The sequence below is a fragment of the Salvia splendens genome, chromosome 1 (genome assembly GCF_004379255.2).
Source record: "Salvia splendens isolate huo1 chromosome 1, SspV2, whole genome shotgun sequence".
Taxonomy (NCBI): domain Eukaryota; kingdom Viridiplantae; phylum Streptophyta; class Magnoliopsida; order Lamiales; family Lamiaceae; genus Salvia; species Salvia splendens.
In genome coordinates, this window is record NC_056032.1 from 33,737,777 (window position 1) to 33,756,365 (window position 18,589).

The 18,589-nt window shown below is 42.7% G+C and overlaps 1 protein-coding gene across 1 annotated transcript; it reads left to right on the forward strand.

The window, feature by feature from the left end:
• The first annotated feature begins 2,668 nt into the window (after nt 1–2,668).
• Nucleotides 2,669–3,787, forward strand: LOC121747862 (germin-like protein subfamily 3 member 2). The gene has a single exon (XM_042142006.1). It carries the CDS (start codon nt 2,969–2,971, stop codon nt 3,689–3,691), a length of 723 nt encoding a protein of 240 aa, XP_041997940.1. The 5' UTR covers nt 2,669–2,968; the 3' UTR covers nt 3,692–3,787.
• Nucleotides 3,788–18,589: the final 14,802 nt, after the last annotated feature.

Consider the following 18,589-nt stretch of genomic DNA (forward strand, 5'->3'; position numbering starts at 1 on the left):
GGAGAGAATCGTACAGAGAATTGCAACCAACACATTAGGGGCAGCAACTGCAGCTGCCGGTTAGGTCCATATAACTTCTCTTCCTTGGGTGGTCACAACATCGGAGAGAAACATCATGGAGCCTGCTTCATCTTTGGATCACAGTCAAGTATAATCTTAACCTTGATGCCCAAAAACACCCTAATAAAGTGAGATTGGTTAAGTTGAGTTGCTTAACTGCCAATTCGAACAAAGAACAAAGGCATGAAGCCATTCGGTAACGTATACTACATGTACTAAGAAAATGCAAATAACCAGCCTATTTGAAATGAGCCACTCACCTCCTTAAAAGTCCCCATAAGGGAGGAAGATCATCCACGCTTATACAGATGATGCAAATAACACGCCCCTGCACGTGTAGGCTGGAACGAACATCGGACTTCCACATGTGTGGTAGACAAGTCAAGAGATAAGAGATCCGTCATCGATGTGGACCGTAACGAGAATCAAAACTTCACTCGTGAGGTAAACAAGACAAAAGATAAGAGAACCATCATTGACTTGGACGTGCTATGATACCATATTAGAAATGGGTCAATCGCCCCCTTAAAATGCTTTATAAGGTAGGAAGGTTATCCATACTTATGTAGATGAGACTTGATTATCAAGATTAAAGCGATTTTAACACAATCTTTTACATAATATAATCAAGTAAAAGCCACCCATAACCAAGCCTTTTCAAACTTGAAACCAACACATACAAATAAATATGGATAGTAGGATGAAGATTTGAAATCCCAATTAATTCAGTTAAATAACAAAATAAGTAGCTTAGCAGTATGAAAACATCAGAATGGAAGATGTAGCCGAGTGTTCCAAACTCCATAAACATAAAGGAGTTCATGCAGCCTGACTAACTCCAAAATTGTTTCTATGAGCATTTGAAGTTAAACCTTTTTCAACCAAAATAGTGGTAAGAAGATTATTAGTACTAATGCTGGTAATAAAACAATCCAAATTTAAGTGAAATTAATATGAGAACTGATATGAGATGAAATGCAAACAAGCACATTAAATCGAACACAAACAACAAAGAAAAGAAAAACAAGAAAAAATATACTATTTCAAAATCATGTTAGAGCTTATACTAAACTCCAACAATATACTGTAATAATCATTGTCATAGAAATTAACATTTTTATATTATTCTCACTTGCTCCAATTTTTTATTCTATTGATCATTTGGTTTGAATTTTTGCATATTTACATTATTTTTTTTATCATACATTATTAGTTTGAAATACATTTATTGAAATGGAAATATAAATACAAAAATTCGGATGAATAATTATGTGTGTATAGGTATGTAAAGATTGATAATTAGGTTTATGATAATTATGATCAATTGAATACTGAAAGACTAAGAAGTAAGATAATACATAATGGTATAATATTGGAGATAGTTAAATACTAAGAGGGTTGCTGATGTAATATACCTGTGAGGACGTGAACCGGAAAATAGAAATGAAAGATCAAATTATGTAGTACTACAAATCCAATAGGATCAAAAATTTGCACTTAAAAATTTAAAATGCGTAAGAAAATTTAAAAAATTGTTGTTGGACAATTTGATTGTGCAATTAAATCCATTCGAGTTGCCGGGCCCACTAATTCGCATAATTGATTTACATATAAAAAAAGAACTGGTGCTATATATGTGAATAAGTAAAACAGATGCTCGGAATAATGGTATGGAACCGCATTTCCACTAAATAAAGTCAAATAAATAATAATTAGCAACAATAATTATTTTCTTCCTACTTTATCCCAATCACTCCCTCTATTTCATGATCATGGAGTGTGCTACTACCCACCTATGCATCATCAATGTTGCAAACCCCACCACTATTTTTTTTTCTCAAAAAAGCTCAATGTTGCTTCCTTTCAATCGTACATCAAATTAGTGATTTTTAGTTTTATATTTACTTTATTGGTTTTCTTCTTTTATCAATTCTTCACTTAAACTTTATTGTTCTCATTTAAATTTATTGACTTTTGTTTTGGGTAGGTTTATCATGTGTTGTAGTAAAGTGGCATACAAAAGCTATTGCCACAATACATCTAGAAAATGTTAGAAAATGTAGGAGAGCAAATACTATCACTACTTTACAATACTTTCTAACTTTTCATGGTAGAGATAGGTAACCTTATTCATTGTTTGGTTGCAGATTAAGAATTCTTCCGCTGCATTTTCGTATGTTGGTTCAAATAGCAAAATAATATGATATGCATCCAAAAAGACCACTATATCCCTTGAATTAATTTGTAAACCCCATGTTACCCTTGAACCCTAATTTAGCGGTAAAAAGGGGGCGAAAATTTTAGAATCCCGCCACCTTATTTTTCACCCATTCTACATATATTAAAATTTCATTCTCTTCCTCCCATTTTCATTGACAGCGTAGAACTATTGGAAAGCCTCCTTCCAATCTCTGCGCGTGGGTTCGAGCTCTAAGGACGAAGCACAAACTTATGTCCATCCAAGTAGATATAAATTGTTTACCGGTGAGAGTCGATTTAAATTTTGTTGTGCTATGGTGAACTGGTTGGTGGTTTATGATGTGATTGATCGCACAAGTATATATTCGCATTATCCCAATTCTTCGTTAAAATTATTTGTCAGATTGCAGCAATTTACCCAATTTCTTCCGCCCTATTTACCCAATTTCTGTGCGCCCTAATTGGGGGTTAGGAATGCTTCCGCTCAATGAAGCAGATTGCAGCAATTTTTGCTGAGGTAGATGAAGGATAAATTGGTAAAATCTAATTTAGCATTAATTGATGGAGCCATGGATACAACTATATCGCAGGGGTGGTGGGAGGTTAGAGATAGCTCAATAAAGTGGTTAACTATCCCAAAAACTAAGACGGGTCAGGATAGTTTTCCGGGTCAAAAAACTTTTTCCAAAAGTGAACCAAACAGAGGAAAATGCAGGAAAACATTCCACTAACCTATTGTTTCAAGGCAACCAATCGAACCCCTATAAAACACATGCTTACCTCCATTTCAAAATTCATAAAATTCAAAATGCATAAATCACTAGGTTTTCTCCTTCTGTATCTCTCCGTCTCCAGTCTAGCTTCAGATCCAGACCCTGTCTTGGATTTCTGCATTCCATCATCGACTACCGCCTGCGAAAACCCGACGCTGGCGACGCCGGATGACTTCGTGTTTACCGGCATCAGATCAGCCGGCAATTTCTCGGACACGGGGCTATCATCCTCTCCAGTAAACCACGCCGTGTTCCCGGGGCTGAACACACTGGGAATGTCGGCGGTGCGCGCGGATCTGAAGCCCGGCGGGATCAACCCGCCGCATTTCCACCCTAGGGCGACGGAGATGGTGTACGTGCTGCACGGGAAGGTGTACGCTGGGTTTGTGGACTCCACGAACCGCGTGTTCGCCAAGGTCATCAAGCGGGGGGACGTGATGGTGTTCCCGAGAGGACTGGTGCATTTCCAGATGAACGTTGGGAAAAGGCCTGCGACTGTATTCGGATGCTTCAACAGCCAGAATCCGGGGACGCAGAAGATTCCCAACGTTCTGTTTGGTTCGGGAATCAACGATGTGCTTCTGGAGAAGGCGTTTGGGTTGAGCATTAAGCAGGTTATAGAGATGAGGAGGAGATTCTTGCCTAAACCTCACCACTAGCTAGGGCTACCAATCATGCATCGTTTGTCAAATGCAATTCTTCTATTTGCTGTACAATTCATTAACACTCAACACGCATTGGATTTTGCTGAGCTAGATTCATACTTCAATCTCACATGATTCAAAAAAGCATCATCCTTCTTTTAACACAAATTTTTATCCTATTTAGACAAAATACAACATGCAATTCAGAAAGCAGTGGAAGCTCTAAACTCAATAGTTAACAAAGTTGAGATACATAAACGGGTATCAGAAACATTTTGTTTTTAACCTATCAGTGCTTGTACGATGGTGTCTGCCATTCCATCAGCATATGGAAACATATGTCCAGTACCTGATAACTCGTGGTATTGGATCCATGGAAGCCGGCTGGCAATGTGACGCTGCAGGGTAATGGGAACGAGATAATCATCATCCCCCCTGCCATAAGTGAACCGAACCTCCACCTTCCGAGAATGGATTTTTCAGATCCATTGGGTCAAAGTCCCAACTCCCGAAACCAATCATTAAATCACGATGAAGAGACTCAAACTCGCCTTGTTGTCTTGGTGTTGCCTGGATCATGTAAGCCAAGCAACATAAGATATTTTTCTTTCTAATTTCAAAAAATGAAAGATGTTAAGAGAGTGCAACAAGGTTAATTATGAAAAAACATTAATCAACAAGCACATTGAAGTGAAGAAATAAAATAAAATATTTTGCCATACCAACAATGTAGAATGACACAAGACGACACATTACACTATACATGTTATCAAGCTTCTGCATTTATTAAGAAGGAATAAGGATATGTAATTCGAGGGACATCTATTTTACTTGGCATTTTGGCATTGAACAGAATGCTGCATTACTGTATTTTACTTTCATGACAAATTAACCAATCCTAGATCAGACAGTATGCAATAAAAAACTGTCAAACATAAGGAGCTATCGAAAAATATCAAGATTCTAATCTTTTATTGAGTTTTTTTTAAGAGACCAATTCTGGTTTCCCATTTACCGCCATGGCCGTAATGACTCGAACCACCAACTTAATGGTTGGAGGGGAAACATCTCACCGACCAAATTACGCTTCATCGTCTTCATTTTTTTTTGAGTTTATACGTTCCTCATTTCCTATTTATATCTTTTATAACCTTGTGCATCAAACATTTGAATCAGATTATTCAACTAATATCGATAGATATAGCTGCACTGCCTACAGAGTGACTTCTGAGACAACTACAAACACGAACCAGTAGAGAGGTATCATTTCCCAGATGTAGCAAGGTCAACTGAACCACTTCAATCTTGTTAATCGGTATTTAGTCACTTGATACAAACATCAATTATCAATACTCATTCTGGATCAGCTTAGCTCTATGAGAACATATATTTTCTTCATAAGATAAGATTATTTGCAGCTACGAAAGGGTTGATGTCTCTCTCTGGAGCTCAGATTGAGAGAGTATGATTTCTTTGATAACTTTTCTCTTAATAAAATTTTCATTAATTAGTGAAATTTGATAGGCTTTAGTGAAAGGGGAAAAAACTAATAACACTGAGGGAATAGCCATACTTTTACTTATATTCTTAGTCTCTTACTAACCAGTAACCAAACAATTCATATGTAAGTTTTGCTATTAAAATTTAAAAGAAAGTAAAACATGTTACCCGATACTCCTTGGTCAAAGAAATAATCTTTGGAAGCAGTTCTTTGTCTGGATTAGTAAAAATTTCTGGGCGTACAGCAATAACACTTGAACCAGGGAATACTTTCTGAGTGTTCCACCAGTAGGTAAGCCATGGCAAGTAGTGAGCGACACGAAGAGCCCATTGGTTTTGTCTGAGCTGCATGTTATATGCTTGTTGAGACAAGTTTGAAGGGAAACCAGGCCACCAATGATTCACAACTGGTGTTAATAGAGCAGCTCCAGCTAGTCTGCTCAGTTTCAAAATAAAATATGTTGGTACAATCAGAGAAGGTATAGATGTAATGGAAAGCCCTTGATATCATTATCTACAAAGCAGCGCAAATGAATTTCACCTATGAGGTATATACTTAAGGCAGCTCCAGACAACCTGTCCACCCATGGAAAATCCAATAATATAGAATTTAGGTTGTAGTTCCAACTGATCAGCAAGCTCCTCAATGTCAAAAGCTAAGCTCTTAACAGTCCGGGTAGGGTGAAGACTACTCTTTCCATAACCAGGTCTATCAAACGAAACAATGTATATGCCTCTACTTTCAACAATGTCCTGCAATTGTGTTCATAAATAAAACAGTCTACAAAGCTCTACGTGATGTAAATATTGATCAACGGAAATTCTTCAAGTAACGTGAAAGGAAGCGTCCTTACAGGGGAGAGGTTAGCCGTCATTGCAGAAACATGATGCCTGCAATTATCAAATCCATGGATAAACACTATTTTGTGTTTTGCTACATCCTTCGGCACACCAGACTCCTTGTAAGCCAAGTACCTCCCGTCCTTGAGCTGTACTCTAGATGCGGTAACGGGAGGCCCGTATTGCAAGCCACTTGTCTTTGGTGGAGGAGGCCTTACTGCTTGATAAGCCCAAGCTAGAAAACCAAGGGTAAATTCCATGAATGGACGTCATGGCAAATTGTATCCGCCATTTGGACCCTGAAAAAACAAGATTCCAGCCATGGTATAGACGCGAGAAGCTCTCGCGTGTTTTAATTAAAACACGCATCAAGCTATCGCGTGTATACATAACACGCATCAGGAAAACGCGTGTTTCGTTAAACACGCGACACGCTCTCGCGTGTTACGTTGGACACAAATTCGAGCCCAGACGGCAGAGACCTCACTTTCCACTCGCGAATTCACTTCCGGCTCGCTCATTCTCTCGCACTCAGCGACGGCTAACGTCTCTAGCCGGCGAAAATCGTAGTGAATCCAAAATTTTGATACTCTAATTCCTATTTGAAGTGGTGTTAGGTAATTTTTGACTATTAATTTCAATTATCATTGCTATATGTTAGTTAGGTATAGATTTAGGGTTTATGGCATTGAACTTGGTATTGAATTTTCGGTTTTAATTTTGTTCAATATTTATTTAAGTATGTTGAATTTATAGTATATGATGTTATGTCGTACTTATTTTGCAGGTTTAATGGTGTTTGTGAGTTTATATTGGGATGGGAGAATTATTCAGCTCCCAGGTTTGGGTGTTGCTTATGATCCCCTCGTGCAAAATCATTTATTATATTGAATGAAAAGATATCTTATTATCAACTTGTTTCAATGATATGTGAAAAAATTGGAATTGAGTTGGATGCATATACGATTGAACGGGGTTGTTTCCTGGCCTGCCCACGCCTTGCGTGATATATGACTGTGCTGATAATGCAAAACAGAAGGATCTTCTGGTGACCTGGTCCATATCGCGACATCCTAATATAATCAAAATTTAACATGTTTAATTATAAACCAAATTTTATAAAAAAAATTCACTTAATAAATTCAACCAAATTAACACCAAATGCAACAAAATACCACCAAATTCAACAAAACATCAACCAAATTGAATAATTCAACATCAAATACAACCAAATTCAAGATAAAATCAACCAAATTGAATAATTCAACACCAAATTCAACTAAATTCAACAAATTAACATCAAATTCAACTAATTAACACCATATTCAATAATTCAACATCAAATTCAACCATATTCAATAATTCAACAAAATATCAATCACATTCACCAAAATACCACCAAATTCAACAAAACATCAACCAAATTGAATAATTCAACACCAAATTCAACAAAATACTTTCTACCACATGAACCCTAACTATTATACCCACCTAAATTATACCAATAAAAACGCAAATAAGGGTTGAAAGTTACCTAACAACACTTCAAATTCAAGATTAGGCTTCGAATTTCGCTGGTTGGGCAGAATTTTCGCCGGTTTTCGTCTCCTCTTCGCCTCCTCTTCGCGTAATCCGTATGTTCTGCAGTCTGGAGTGAATATGTGAAGCAAGGGAGATACGCGAGAGCGTGTTGCGTGTTTACTTTAAACACGCGAGAGGTAGACGCGTCTCTCTTTTAATACACGCGAGAGCGTGTCGCGTGTTTTACTTTAAACACGCATTAAGGTGATGCGTCTATACTTTTAAACCACGCGAGAGCTTCAAGCGTGTTTAATTAAAACACGCGAGAGCCTCTCGCGTCTATACCATGGCTGGAATCTTGTGTTTTCAGGGTCCAAATGGCAGATACATTTTGCCTTATCGTCTCTTCTTGGAATTTTTCCAAAACCAACCAGCCAACTAACAGTAGTTTGATGAGGATCCCTGAATCAATTACCATAAGAAATTTCATCAAACATAACAACAGAGCCACAAATGGAGGTCTGAGATTTTCTAATCAGACTCTATAGGTGGATTCAATCAGTATCATGCAACCAAAATGCAAAGGTTTTCTCATAACTCCAAACTAAAATTGCACAATAGATAGTGAAATTGACTACTGAGGGATCTCAAATACGACCTACTGCACCAGAATCAGATTCACACAAACTTTCATACATTATTATCCCCATAACACACAAATAGCCAAATTACAAAATCAAGTCCACACTACGCATGAATCGCTAATTCTTATGTTGATTCCGAAAGCATACAATATTTCGTTAATTCGGAAAAAATAGAAATGAGAGCGTGCAAATTGAGGAAACGAGATGATTGCCTGAAATTTGAGAAGAAGCTTTGGTGTTGGATTTTCAGTGTGAGTGTTAAGAGCACAATTCTCTTAACAAAGAAATCCTGCGATTACACTCGCAACACACCAATCCGGCGCCCCGAACGTTGGGGTCGGCGGCTCAATTCGTGGCTGGCGCGGAGAACTTCCTCCGTCGGCAGTCTTCAAGGTTTGATAAGGAGTATTGCACAAGTAATGTGGGAATATTATTTCTTCATTCAATGAATAAAAAGATAACAACCTAGCCCTATTTATAATACTAGAATACTAGCTTAGGGAACAAGAAAACAAGATATGAAAATATACTATGAATCAAAAGATATGGGGAATAAAAAGATAACTAAATATTTGGGGAACCTAAGATATAGGAGGATCGTAACAACTCCCCCATGGTTAAAATCCACCTTGTCCTCAAGGTGGGAACCATGGAACCACGGGCACAGTCGACGATAGCAAAAGCATTGAAACGTCACCTCCTGGATCAAATGCGATTAGGAACATGATCACCATCATTTCACTTATGACTCCCACCAACATTTCTACGCCGTCCCTTTCCTCTCTCGCCTTCGTCTTCACAAAATCATCCTCGATGGCTGGGACTTGGAGGAGGCTCCGGATCATGCACCGGCTCCTGACGCCGGCATCATTCCTACGCCCCCCAAACTGCTTGTCCTCCATGAATCGCTGCACAAGGACTCTTACCAGCTGGAACTCCGCAGCAGTGAGGTTGTAGGAACGCCTCTCATCACCATCTACTCTATCATCTTCATAATCATCATCAGAGTCCAAACACTTATAGTGTGAACAATTATCAACACATGATGAAGATGAATCAGTCACTCCCACCACATCCCAAAGCAAGTCCGAATCATCACTCATCTTCACAGAATGGCATTCCATCTTTGTGAACTCATCATCATCAAAAGTAGCCTTATCATGATTATTATCATCTACTAGAGATGATTTTGAATCATCAGCCTCTTCAAGAAAACTACCCATCCAGTTCGAGGAATCATTTTTTTCCTGATGAGCATCTGATTCTTGATCCAGGCTTGAAGAATGGCAGCCGGGAATCAATTCGATTTCATAGCAAAATTCTTCATCCACCATCTTTTCTTCAAACCCCATGATTTCAGGGCGCCAAGGTTGTGTGCTCGGGCGTGGGCTGCGCTGCTTCCGGAAGTGATCGGTTTGTCGCCTGGGTGTATCCCAACGACTAGGCAGACACTGTGGTGGCTGATCATAATCCGAGTATCCTTGCGATGCACGGTGAGGCGGTGGTTCCCAACAAGAGGGCTGCCATGACCGTGGTGGGTCGTAGGGCTGGAAGCTCGGTATTGGTCGGTTACCGGGAGGATCCCAACCGGAGGGGCGGTTGATGGGGGGGTCCCACGATGTAGGCTGTCGGTACCCCCGAAAACCCCTATCAAACTCCGTTGTGACGCGAGCTGCTGGTCTATCCCAGCTCGTGCGAGGCCACGAAGCAGTGTGCGCGCGATATGGAATCGTGCCAGAGCCAGGCTGTGCGAGCCCTGCCTCTCGCCTGTTTAAATCACGACCCGTGCCCCTACGCCGGCGGACATCCCCACAACGGACACGCCTGCCGTGATTGAAAACTGGGGGGCCGTCCTCGTCGGTCGGCCAGACGTCTCCCTGGGAACGATACCCATCGACGTCCCCGTCGACCGAAAAATATGGTTGATCCGGTTTGGGAAGGCGTGTGGCCTTCAACCTATCAACCCTTCTATCCCTCGCATCCAATTTAAATTCCAATTGATCAAATCTTGCCATAATTTTGTCGAGCGCTGACAAAGTAGGTACGAGCGCCCCTGATCCATTGCGCAGCGCGCTGCTTGACTCCGGGTCGTCTCGTCGTATCCGCTGCCATCCGTCACCGAGGTAGCCACTCGCCGTGAAACGTCGGGGCTGATCGACCATGGTTGAGCTCTGGATGAAAGCACCAGTTGTTAAGAGCACAATTCTCTTAACAAAGAAATCCTGCGATTACACTCGCAACACACCAATCCGGCGCCCCGAACGTTGGGGTCGGCGGCTCAATTCGTGGCTGGCGCGGAGAACTTCCTCCGTCGGCAGTCTTCAAGGTTTGATAAGGAGTATTGCACAAGTAATGTGGGAATATTATTTCTTCATTCAATGAATAAAAAGATAACAACCTAGCCCTATTTATAATACTAGAATACTAGCTTAGGGAACAAGAAAACAAGATATGAAAATATACTATGAATCAAAAGATATGGGGAATAAAAATATAACTAAATATTTGGGGAACCTAAGATATAGGAGGATCGTAACAGTGAGCCCTGGCAGAGGCGGCTGATATTTTTCTGGTAGCTCCGACCGCCATGATTTCGTTGGGCGGAGCTTGAATTACAGCGGAGATTTGCAGTCAGCTCTGCCGGAAAGAAACTAGACTAATATCCATTTTTGAGGAGAGGATCTCCTACCAACACTTACTATATTCCTACTCTCGCAACAAACTAGACTAACATTATTTTATGCCCGCCGGCGCAGTTGGCAACGGAGGGGCGGATCTTGTTGCAATGAATCTGGGTTCGAATCCCACCGCTGTCGTGGAAACTGAGGGGCAGATCTTGCTGCAATGAGCTGGGTTCGAATCCCACTGCTGTCGTGTAGTTACTTCCATCTCTCAGGCATAAGTGTGATACTTCCATCTCTCAGGCATAAGTGTGAGGCTCCATCTCCCAGGCACAAGTGTGAGACCTTGGGAGATGGGCTTCTGACAGTCAGTGGGTTAAGGTCTCCCCCTTAAGAGCATTAGCAATGGGGCGCCCTATGGCGCGCCACGTCAGCAGTTTTATCCTCCTACCTCCCCACCTGCAGTGGGGCGCCCTAAGGTGCGCCCTATGGCGCGCCACATCATCATTTTATTGTTTTGTTTAATTAATTTATTGTTTTCAAATAACAAGTAACGAGTAAATAAAAAACGGTCTAAATAACAAACGGCGAAGTTTTAATAAAAAAAAGTTACATCATTGAACTAATATAAAAAAAACTAAGTCGGACCAATTCCCAACTTCCGACGCAGCTCATCGAGTAACGCCCGGAGATATTCGGCTTCGTCGGGGTCGGTACACTTCTTGAGGGCCCTGTGCGTCTGCAACATCGTCCTTGCCATCGACGATGTTGCTGACGACTCAAACGCGGTGGCCGTCTGGGTCGGGAGCTCTACCGGGACCGGAGCTTTGGTTGCAGCGGTCGACGATGAGGTCGCGGTCGCCTTCCCCTTGGCCTTCGCAGCCTTGACGCCGGGAGGACGCCAGAAGGACACCGGTGTGCCGGAACTCCCTTTATCCACGTACGTCCGGTTGAGGTCAACCGGGTGGTTGCCGCTGCCGCTGCTCGTGTAATCACCAGCTTCAGTGGTCTTCGTCCTCTTCGGCGCACCAGTGTGCAGAATTCCACCTTGGAACTTCTGCTTGTCCCTCAAGAGCGCCCAGATGGCCTCGTGCTTGAAGTCGTCGTACATCGACCGGTACGACAATAGCGCTTTAGCGCGCACGTCGCTCGCGCTCTCGCCGCTCCCTGTGACCGCGTGAACTTCTCGAACTCCGCCGCGTACAAGTTCACTTGCTTCTTGACTTGATCCCAGTGCTTGCGGAGTTGCTCACGCTTGCGCTTGTACGCAGTCGGCGGCTTCACCGAATTGTAGAGGTCCGCGATGCTTTCCCAGTACGCGATATGTCGCTGGTTGTTCGCGAATATCGGATCTTCCGATATATCTACCCAACACCGGGCCAAGGTGAGAGTTTCGTCGTCGTTGTAGTTCGTACGGCCGGGGGCGTACTCATCGCAATCACCGGGAGGCGGCAACTTTTGCGCCCACTGCCGGTTCCGCTTCTTTCTGGCTGGGGCGGAAGCGGTCGCGGCGGGGTCGGGATCGGCCGATGCGGTTAGGCGGTGCGAAGACGGCTCCATGTCAGACAACCCATACGATTCCGTACTGAAATCGGGATCGTAATGGGCGTTGGTGTCGAACGAACGATAATCGCCGGGTTCTGTACCCGGCCAATGCGCCCCTGCGCTAAACGTAGGACTATTGGGGCTTGGATCCATTTCGTAGTAATTATGTAATTGTAAGTTTTGAAAATGAAATCGAGTGAAATGAAATGTTACAAATGGACGGTATTTATAAAAAAACGAAACCGCGTGTCATCGTCCGCGGTTGATCGTTCGCGACCTCCACAATGGGGCGGACGATGGCGCGGACGATGGCCATCGTCCGCGACAGCCGCAATGGGGCGGACGATGGCGCTGACGATGGCCATCGTCCGCGCTATCCTCCGCGACCGAAGTATAGGGCGCGACTATCGTCCGCGCCCTATGGCGTGCACCCGCAATGGGTGCGGACGATGGATGGCGCGGACGATGCGCGCCATCGGGCGTGCCATCGTCCGCCCATTGCGTATGCCCTAACGAGCTACTGCGTACCGTGATTGAACCCCCTCCCATGATGTCGGGCCGAAGTGTGGGGCCGTCAAGCGACGGAATCACCTTTTTTGCTACAATTATTTTATTTTGTTACGAGTGTTGGGAGTAGTAATAGAGTAGGAGGATTTGAGCAGTATTTTATTTTGGTATGAGTGTTGGAAGTAGTAACGGAGGAGGAGGGTTAGAGCACGAGATTCTCTCCGCCATTTTTGGTTCTAAAAGTTGATTACGAAGCCAAATTAATTATTCTCATTTTTTTTAAAGGTTGAAATGGTAAATGTTTGCATCATTATTATATTGATTAATAAATTACTTAATTAAGTAGAATGTAAAATAGGGTCGTGTTTCACTATCAAGGGTAATGCCTTAGATACACCATCTTTATTTAACAAAGATTTTTACGCAGGACGAATGGGTCTGGTTTATTTAAGACGGGCTTCAATCGGCCTTTTTTTACTATGAGAATGATGAGTACAAATTCAATAATCCGAATATATTATTATGTGGTGTGCTCAAATCAATCAATATTGCGTAAGGAATTGATATAGTAAGGGTGTATTTGAATTGAAGCTTATATTTCATTTAGATAAGAACACATTCATAGTCATTTTGTAGAAATCCTTTTCTTGGTTTTCTATTTATAATGGTGTTTGAATTGATTATATCCTATTTATAGTCCTTAATATCACATGTTTGATTTGTTATTTAAAGCTACACTATAATATGAAATTTCAAAAATATCCCCTGACTTTTTCTATATTTCCAAGGCTGAGGGTTATATTGGTAAATTCCACGTAATTTAAGATTGATATAGTGTTGCACATATTATTATCACTTAATTTTCCATAATAATAAAACACCATTTTTCAGCCTTAATTCAAGAGACCCTGGCCATTGAACGAGTCACACAGAAAATTTAACAAATATATAAAACACTAGATTTGACCATTAAATGCACTTTATATGTCCCTATCTACCAATTCAAACACACTCTAAGAGCATCTCCAAGGGAAGAGGTAAACTAATATAACTATCATATTTACCTTTTTATCATGAAAAATCATTCTCAAGGGGTGAAGTATTATACATTTTCCCATTCTGAAGAGGTATTTTTACCTCCCCATCAATGGAGAGGTAAAATTTTATAACTACCATATACACCTTCTTTTCAGGAAAAACCTTCTCCAAGGGGAAATGTATTTGAGAAGATATTACACTATATATTTTTAATGCATTTTTTACTATTATTTTATTTTTTTAAAGATAATTTACCGTTCTATATACTTTTTTCCTTTGGAATGTGTTACTCCCTCGGTTCCACAGTAATAGAAACATTTAATTTTGTGAACTCATTTTGAAAAAATAATTATAAATAGTTAAAGTGGAGAAAAAGTAAATTAAGAGAGAGAATATTGTAGATAAGACTATTCTCTACATTATTCTCTCTCTTACTTTACTCTCTCTCCACTTTAACTATTTAATATCATTTTTTCAAAACGAGTGCAGAAAATGAAATGCCCCTATTACTGTGGAACGGAGACAGTACTTTTTAGAAGGATATATTTCACTTTTAAGAAAGTAAATACACAATATACATTTTCTATATACCTTCTCCCCTTGGAGATGCTTCTCTAAAAATATGGCGCCTATCCGTCCAAAATAGTAGAAAATCAAGTTTCTATGATATTTTTTCTTCAAGGGTCAAACGCATTATTAGGCCATCCGCAATGGGGCGGACGATGGCACGCCCGATGGCGCGCATCGTCCGCGCCCGCCATCATCCGCCCCATTGCGGGTGCGTGATATTGGCCGCGAACGATCGTCGCGCCCTATACTAAGGGCGCGGAGTATAGCGCGGACTATGCCCATCGTCTGCGCCATCGTCCGCCCCACTGTGGGCTACGCGGATGATCGACGCGGACGATGGCACGCGGTTTCGTTTTTTTATAAATAGAGTTCATTTGTAATTTCATTTCACGATTTCACTTTCGAAACTTATTACATTTACATAATTACTACGAAATGGATTCAAGTCCCAATAGTCCTATGTTTAGCGGAGAGGCGCGTTGGCCGGGTACAGAACCCGACGAATATCGTTCGTTCGACGCCGACACCCAGTACGATCCCGATTTCAGTACGGAATCGTACGGGTTGTCTGACATGGAGCCGTCTCCAAACTAACCAAGCGCTCCCTCCCGCCTTGACGCCGCAGCGGCCGATCCCGAACTCGCCGCTACCGCTTCCGCCCCAGCCAAAAAGAAGCGGAACCGGCAGCGGGCGCAGAAGTTGCCGCCTCCCGGAAATTGCGATGAGTACGCCCCCGGCCGTACGAACTACACCGACGATGAAACCCTTATTTTGGCCCGGTGTTGGGTAGATATATCGGAAAACCCGATTTTCGCGAACAACCAGAGGCAGGGCGCGTACTGGGAGCGCATCGCCGGCCTCTACAATGAGGCCAAGCCGCCGACCGCTTACAAGCGCAAACGTGAGCAACTCCGCAAGCGCTGGGATCAAGTGAAGAAGCAAGTGAACTTGTACGCGGCGGAGTTCGAGAAGTTCACGCGGGCACAGGGGAGCGGCGAGAGCTTGAGCGACGTGCGCGCTAAAGCGCTGTGTTCGTACCGGTCGATGTACGACGACTTCAAGCACGAGGCCATCTGGGCGCTCTTGAGGGACAAGCAGAAGTTCCAAGGTGGAATTCTGCACACTGGTGCGCCGAAGAGGACGAAGACCACCGAAGCTGGTGATTACACGAGCAGCGGCAGCGACAATCACCCGATTGACCTCAACCGGACGTACGTGGATGAAGGGAGTTCCGGCACACCGGTGTCCTCCCGGTGTCCGCCCGGCGTCAAGGCTGCGAAGGCCAAGGGGAAGGCGGCCGCGACCTCATCCTCGATCGCTGCAAACCCATCTCCGTTCCCGGAAACGCTCCCGACCCAGACGGCCACCGCGTTTGAGTCGTTGGCAACAGCGTCGATGGCGAGGACGTTATTGCAGACGCACAAGGCCCTCAAGAAGTGTACCGACCCCGACGAAGCCGAATATATCCGGGCATTAATCGATGCGCTGCGTCGAAAGTTGGGAATTGCACCGACTTAGTTGTTTTTTTTTTGTAAGTTGAATGGTGTAACTTTTTTTATTAATGCGTCGCCATTTGTTATTTAGACGTTTTTTATTTACTTGTTACTTGTTATTTGAAAACATTTAAATTAATTAAACAAAACAATAAAATGATGATGTGGTGCGCCTTAGGGCGCCCCACTACAGGTGAGGAGGTAGGAGGATAAAACTGATGACGTGGCGCGCCATAGGGCGCCCCACTGCTGATGCCTTTAGCCTTTAGGCTTTTGCCCACTAACATTTCAAAATTTGGACCATATATTGCACTAAAAAAACATACCAATAACCAGGGATTTACTGACGACGCACATTACCAAGGGATTTGCCGTTAGTAATATTTCCGACCTCATTTCCAACACATTTCCAATGGAATTTGGCGCATTGATATTACCTAGGGATGATTCCGTGGGTAAAGCTTTTATTTTATACTATTAATAATTACTAGTATTATTTTTAAATTCCAGAATTCTAATTACCGAGGTATGCTTGCTGTGGGAAATTTAGAATGCTATTTACCGGGATTCTGAAACTTAATGAGCTGGTTGTTCCACTTTTCTACTCTTTTTTAACGGGTTTTTTCTTTTTTTGTTCTAGATTAAAACTTAGATTCCGTAAGTGTACTAAATTTTTTTTTTAATTCCGGGTTTAGGAGAGACGCATGACCCTCATGCGTTTCCTTTTAATGAAACGCATGACGGAGATGCGTCTTTCATAGAGACGCATGAGGGACATGCTTCTCTCATTTTTTTCGATTTTTTTTGAACGACGCATGACCGTCATGCGTCTTAGGGAGAGACGTATGAGGGTCATGCGTCTCTAAATACATACACTGAGTAATGATTGCTATTTTTTGGAGAGAGATATTGTATGAATACTGTCACACTCAAGGTCTACAAGCCTAGTAAATGATGATGTGATGTTTGTGTTGTTGGTGGAGATATTAAATATACTCATTACGCACGATTTTGTGATGGCAGTGCTGGACGATGGGAGTCAGACCAAGGAAAACAGCTTCATCTATGTATTAATTTTACTGATTAATTTTAGTGATTAATTTTACCGTCAATAGATTAATTTTACTGTCAATAGATTCAATGATTCTAAGGTTTTTTGTTCTAATGAAAATCATATTAGTTTCTGAGTTTCAAACCAGCAAATAATTGCAGTGAGACTATTATTTATCATTACTGTCCAATGTTGCAGATACCCTCAAGGAGACAGACTGACAAAGTCCAATGCTATGACGTGACTAGACTTGTAGAGCTTGAGTGTCACAGTATTCATGCATTAGGCCATCCACAACGCTGTCTCTATACCGTCTCTTAAACCGTCTCTTAACTACTATTTGAGCACTATTTGAGGGCCCCACTGTCCTTTTTGCCTCCATCTCTTAACTAAGAGACGGAACCTGCAACGCTCCGTCTCTTAACCGTCTCTATACCGTCTCTTAATTACTATTCATTCAATTTAATTTATACTTTTTTTTAAAACTCAATTCAATTTAAACAAACACACTTTATTAAAATTAAAATAAAATAAAAAAACACACAAAATAAAAAAAACACATAAAATAAAAAAACACACAAAATAAAAAAAAATTAATCGGAAGGTCTAATCATCCTCCGGAGGCGGTCGAGGTTGAGGGGGAGTCGGAAGGCCAAGTTGTGCTGCCATATGCACAATTCCGTTCCACCAGGCCGCGTATTGGGAGTGCGAGAAGCGGGAAGTGTCCGCCATTGTGGCGGTCATGTACGCCATCATAAGTGTGTCCGAGCCTCCTCGCGAGCCCGATCCTGAGGCCGGCTGGCTTGATTCGCCTCGGCCCTTCCTTGCTCTAGCCGCTTTCGCCGCCTTCGTCCCTTGCGGCCGACGGCGCCTACTCGCGGATCCTCCTGCATCGCCGACCGTACCCACAAACTCCTGGGATTCAGCATCATGTTGGCTGATGCCTTCAGCAGTGTCACCACCAGACGCACCAGCACTAGACGAGTATTGGCCACTCGCCGTATGCTTCGTGCGCTTCGAGTTTGAGCCCGAGCTGGAGCGGAAACCGCCTGCCCATCGTTCCTCGTCCTTGACGGCGCGCCAAACATCAACAAATCTGAATTGATGTCCCTCGTCCTGGTAGTAGGCGCGCAAAGCGGACGTCAAAATGTCGGTGGCCGTGGCGCCGCTTTGGTAGCGCGCCTCTTCCGTCGAGTAGATGCTGCAGAATTTTTTGACCTGTCGGTCGACTCGGTCAAAGTGACAGCGGATCATTTTAACTGTGCGCTTGCGGGAGCGGTTCGGCTTTATTTGGTGGTAGACCTCGACAACCTTTTCCCAGAAACACTTCCGGGTTTGTTGATTCCCGACGATGGGATCGTACGAGACCGTGATCCAGGCGTTGTACACCGCCATCGTTTCGAGGTTGTTGTACGGATGTCGGCCAAGATCCTCTTCCTCTTCTTCCTCCTCGTCCTCGCCCGTCTGGGGTTGTACACTGCCTCGGCCACCTCCACCGCCTCGCCCACCTCCACCGCCTCGGCCTACTCCCGGCGTGGGATCAACTGGAAAATCCTCCCGGATCTGGGATAATCCCTGCGAAA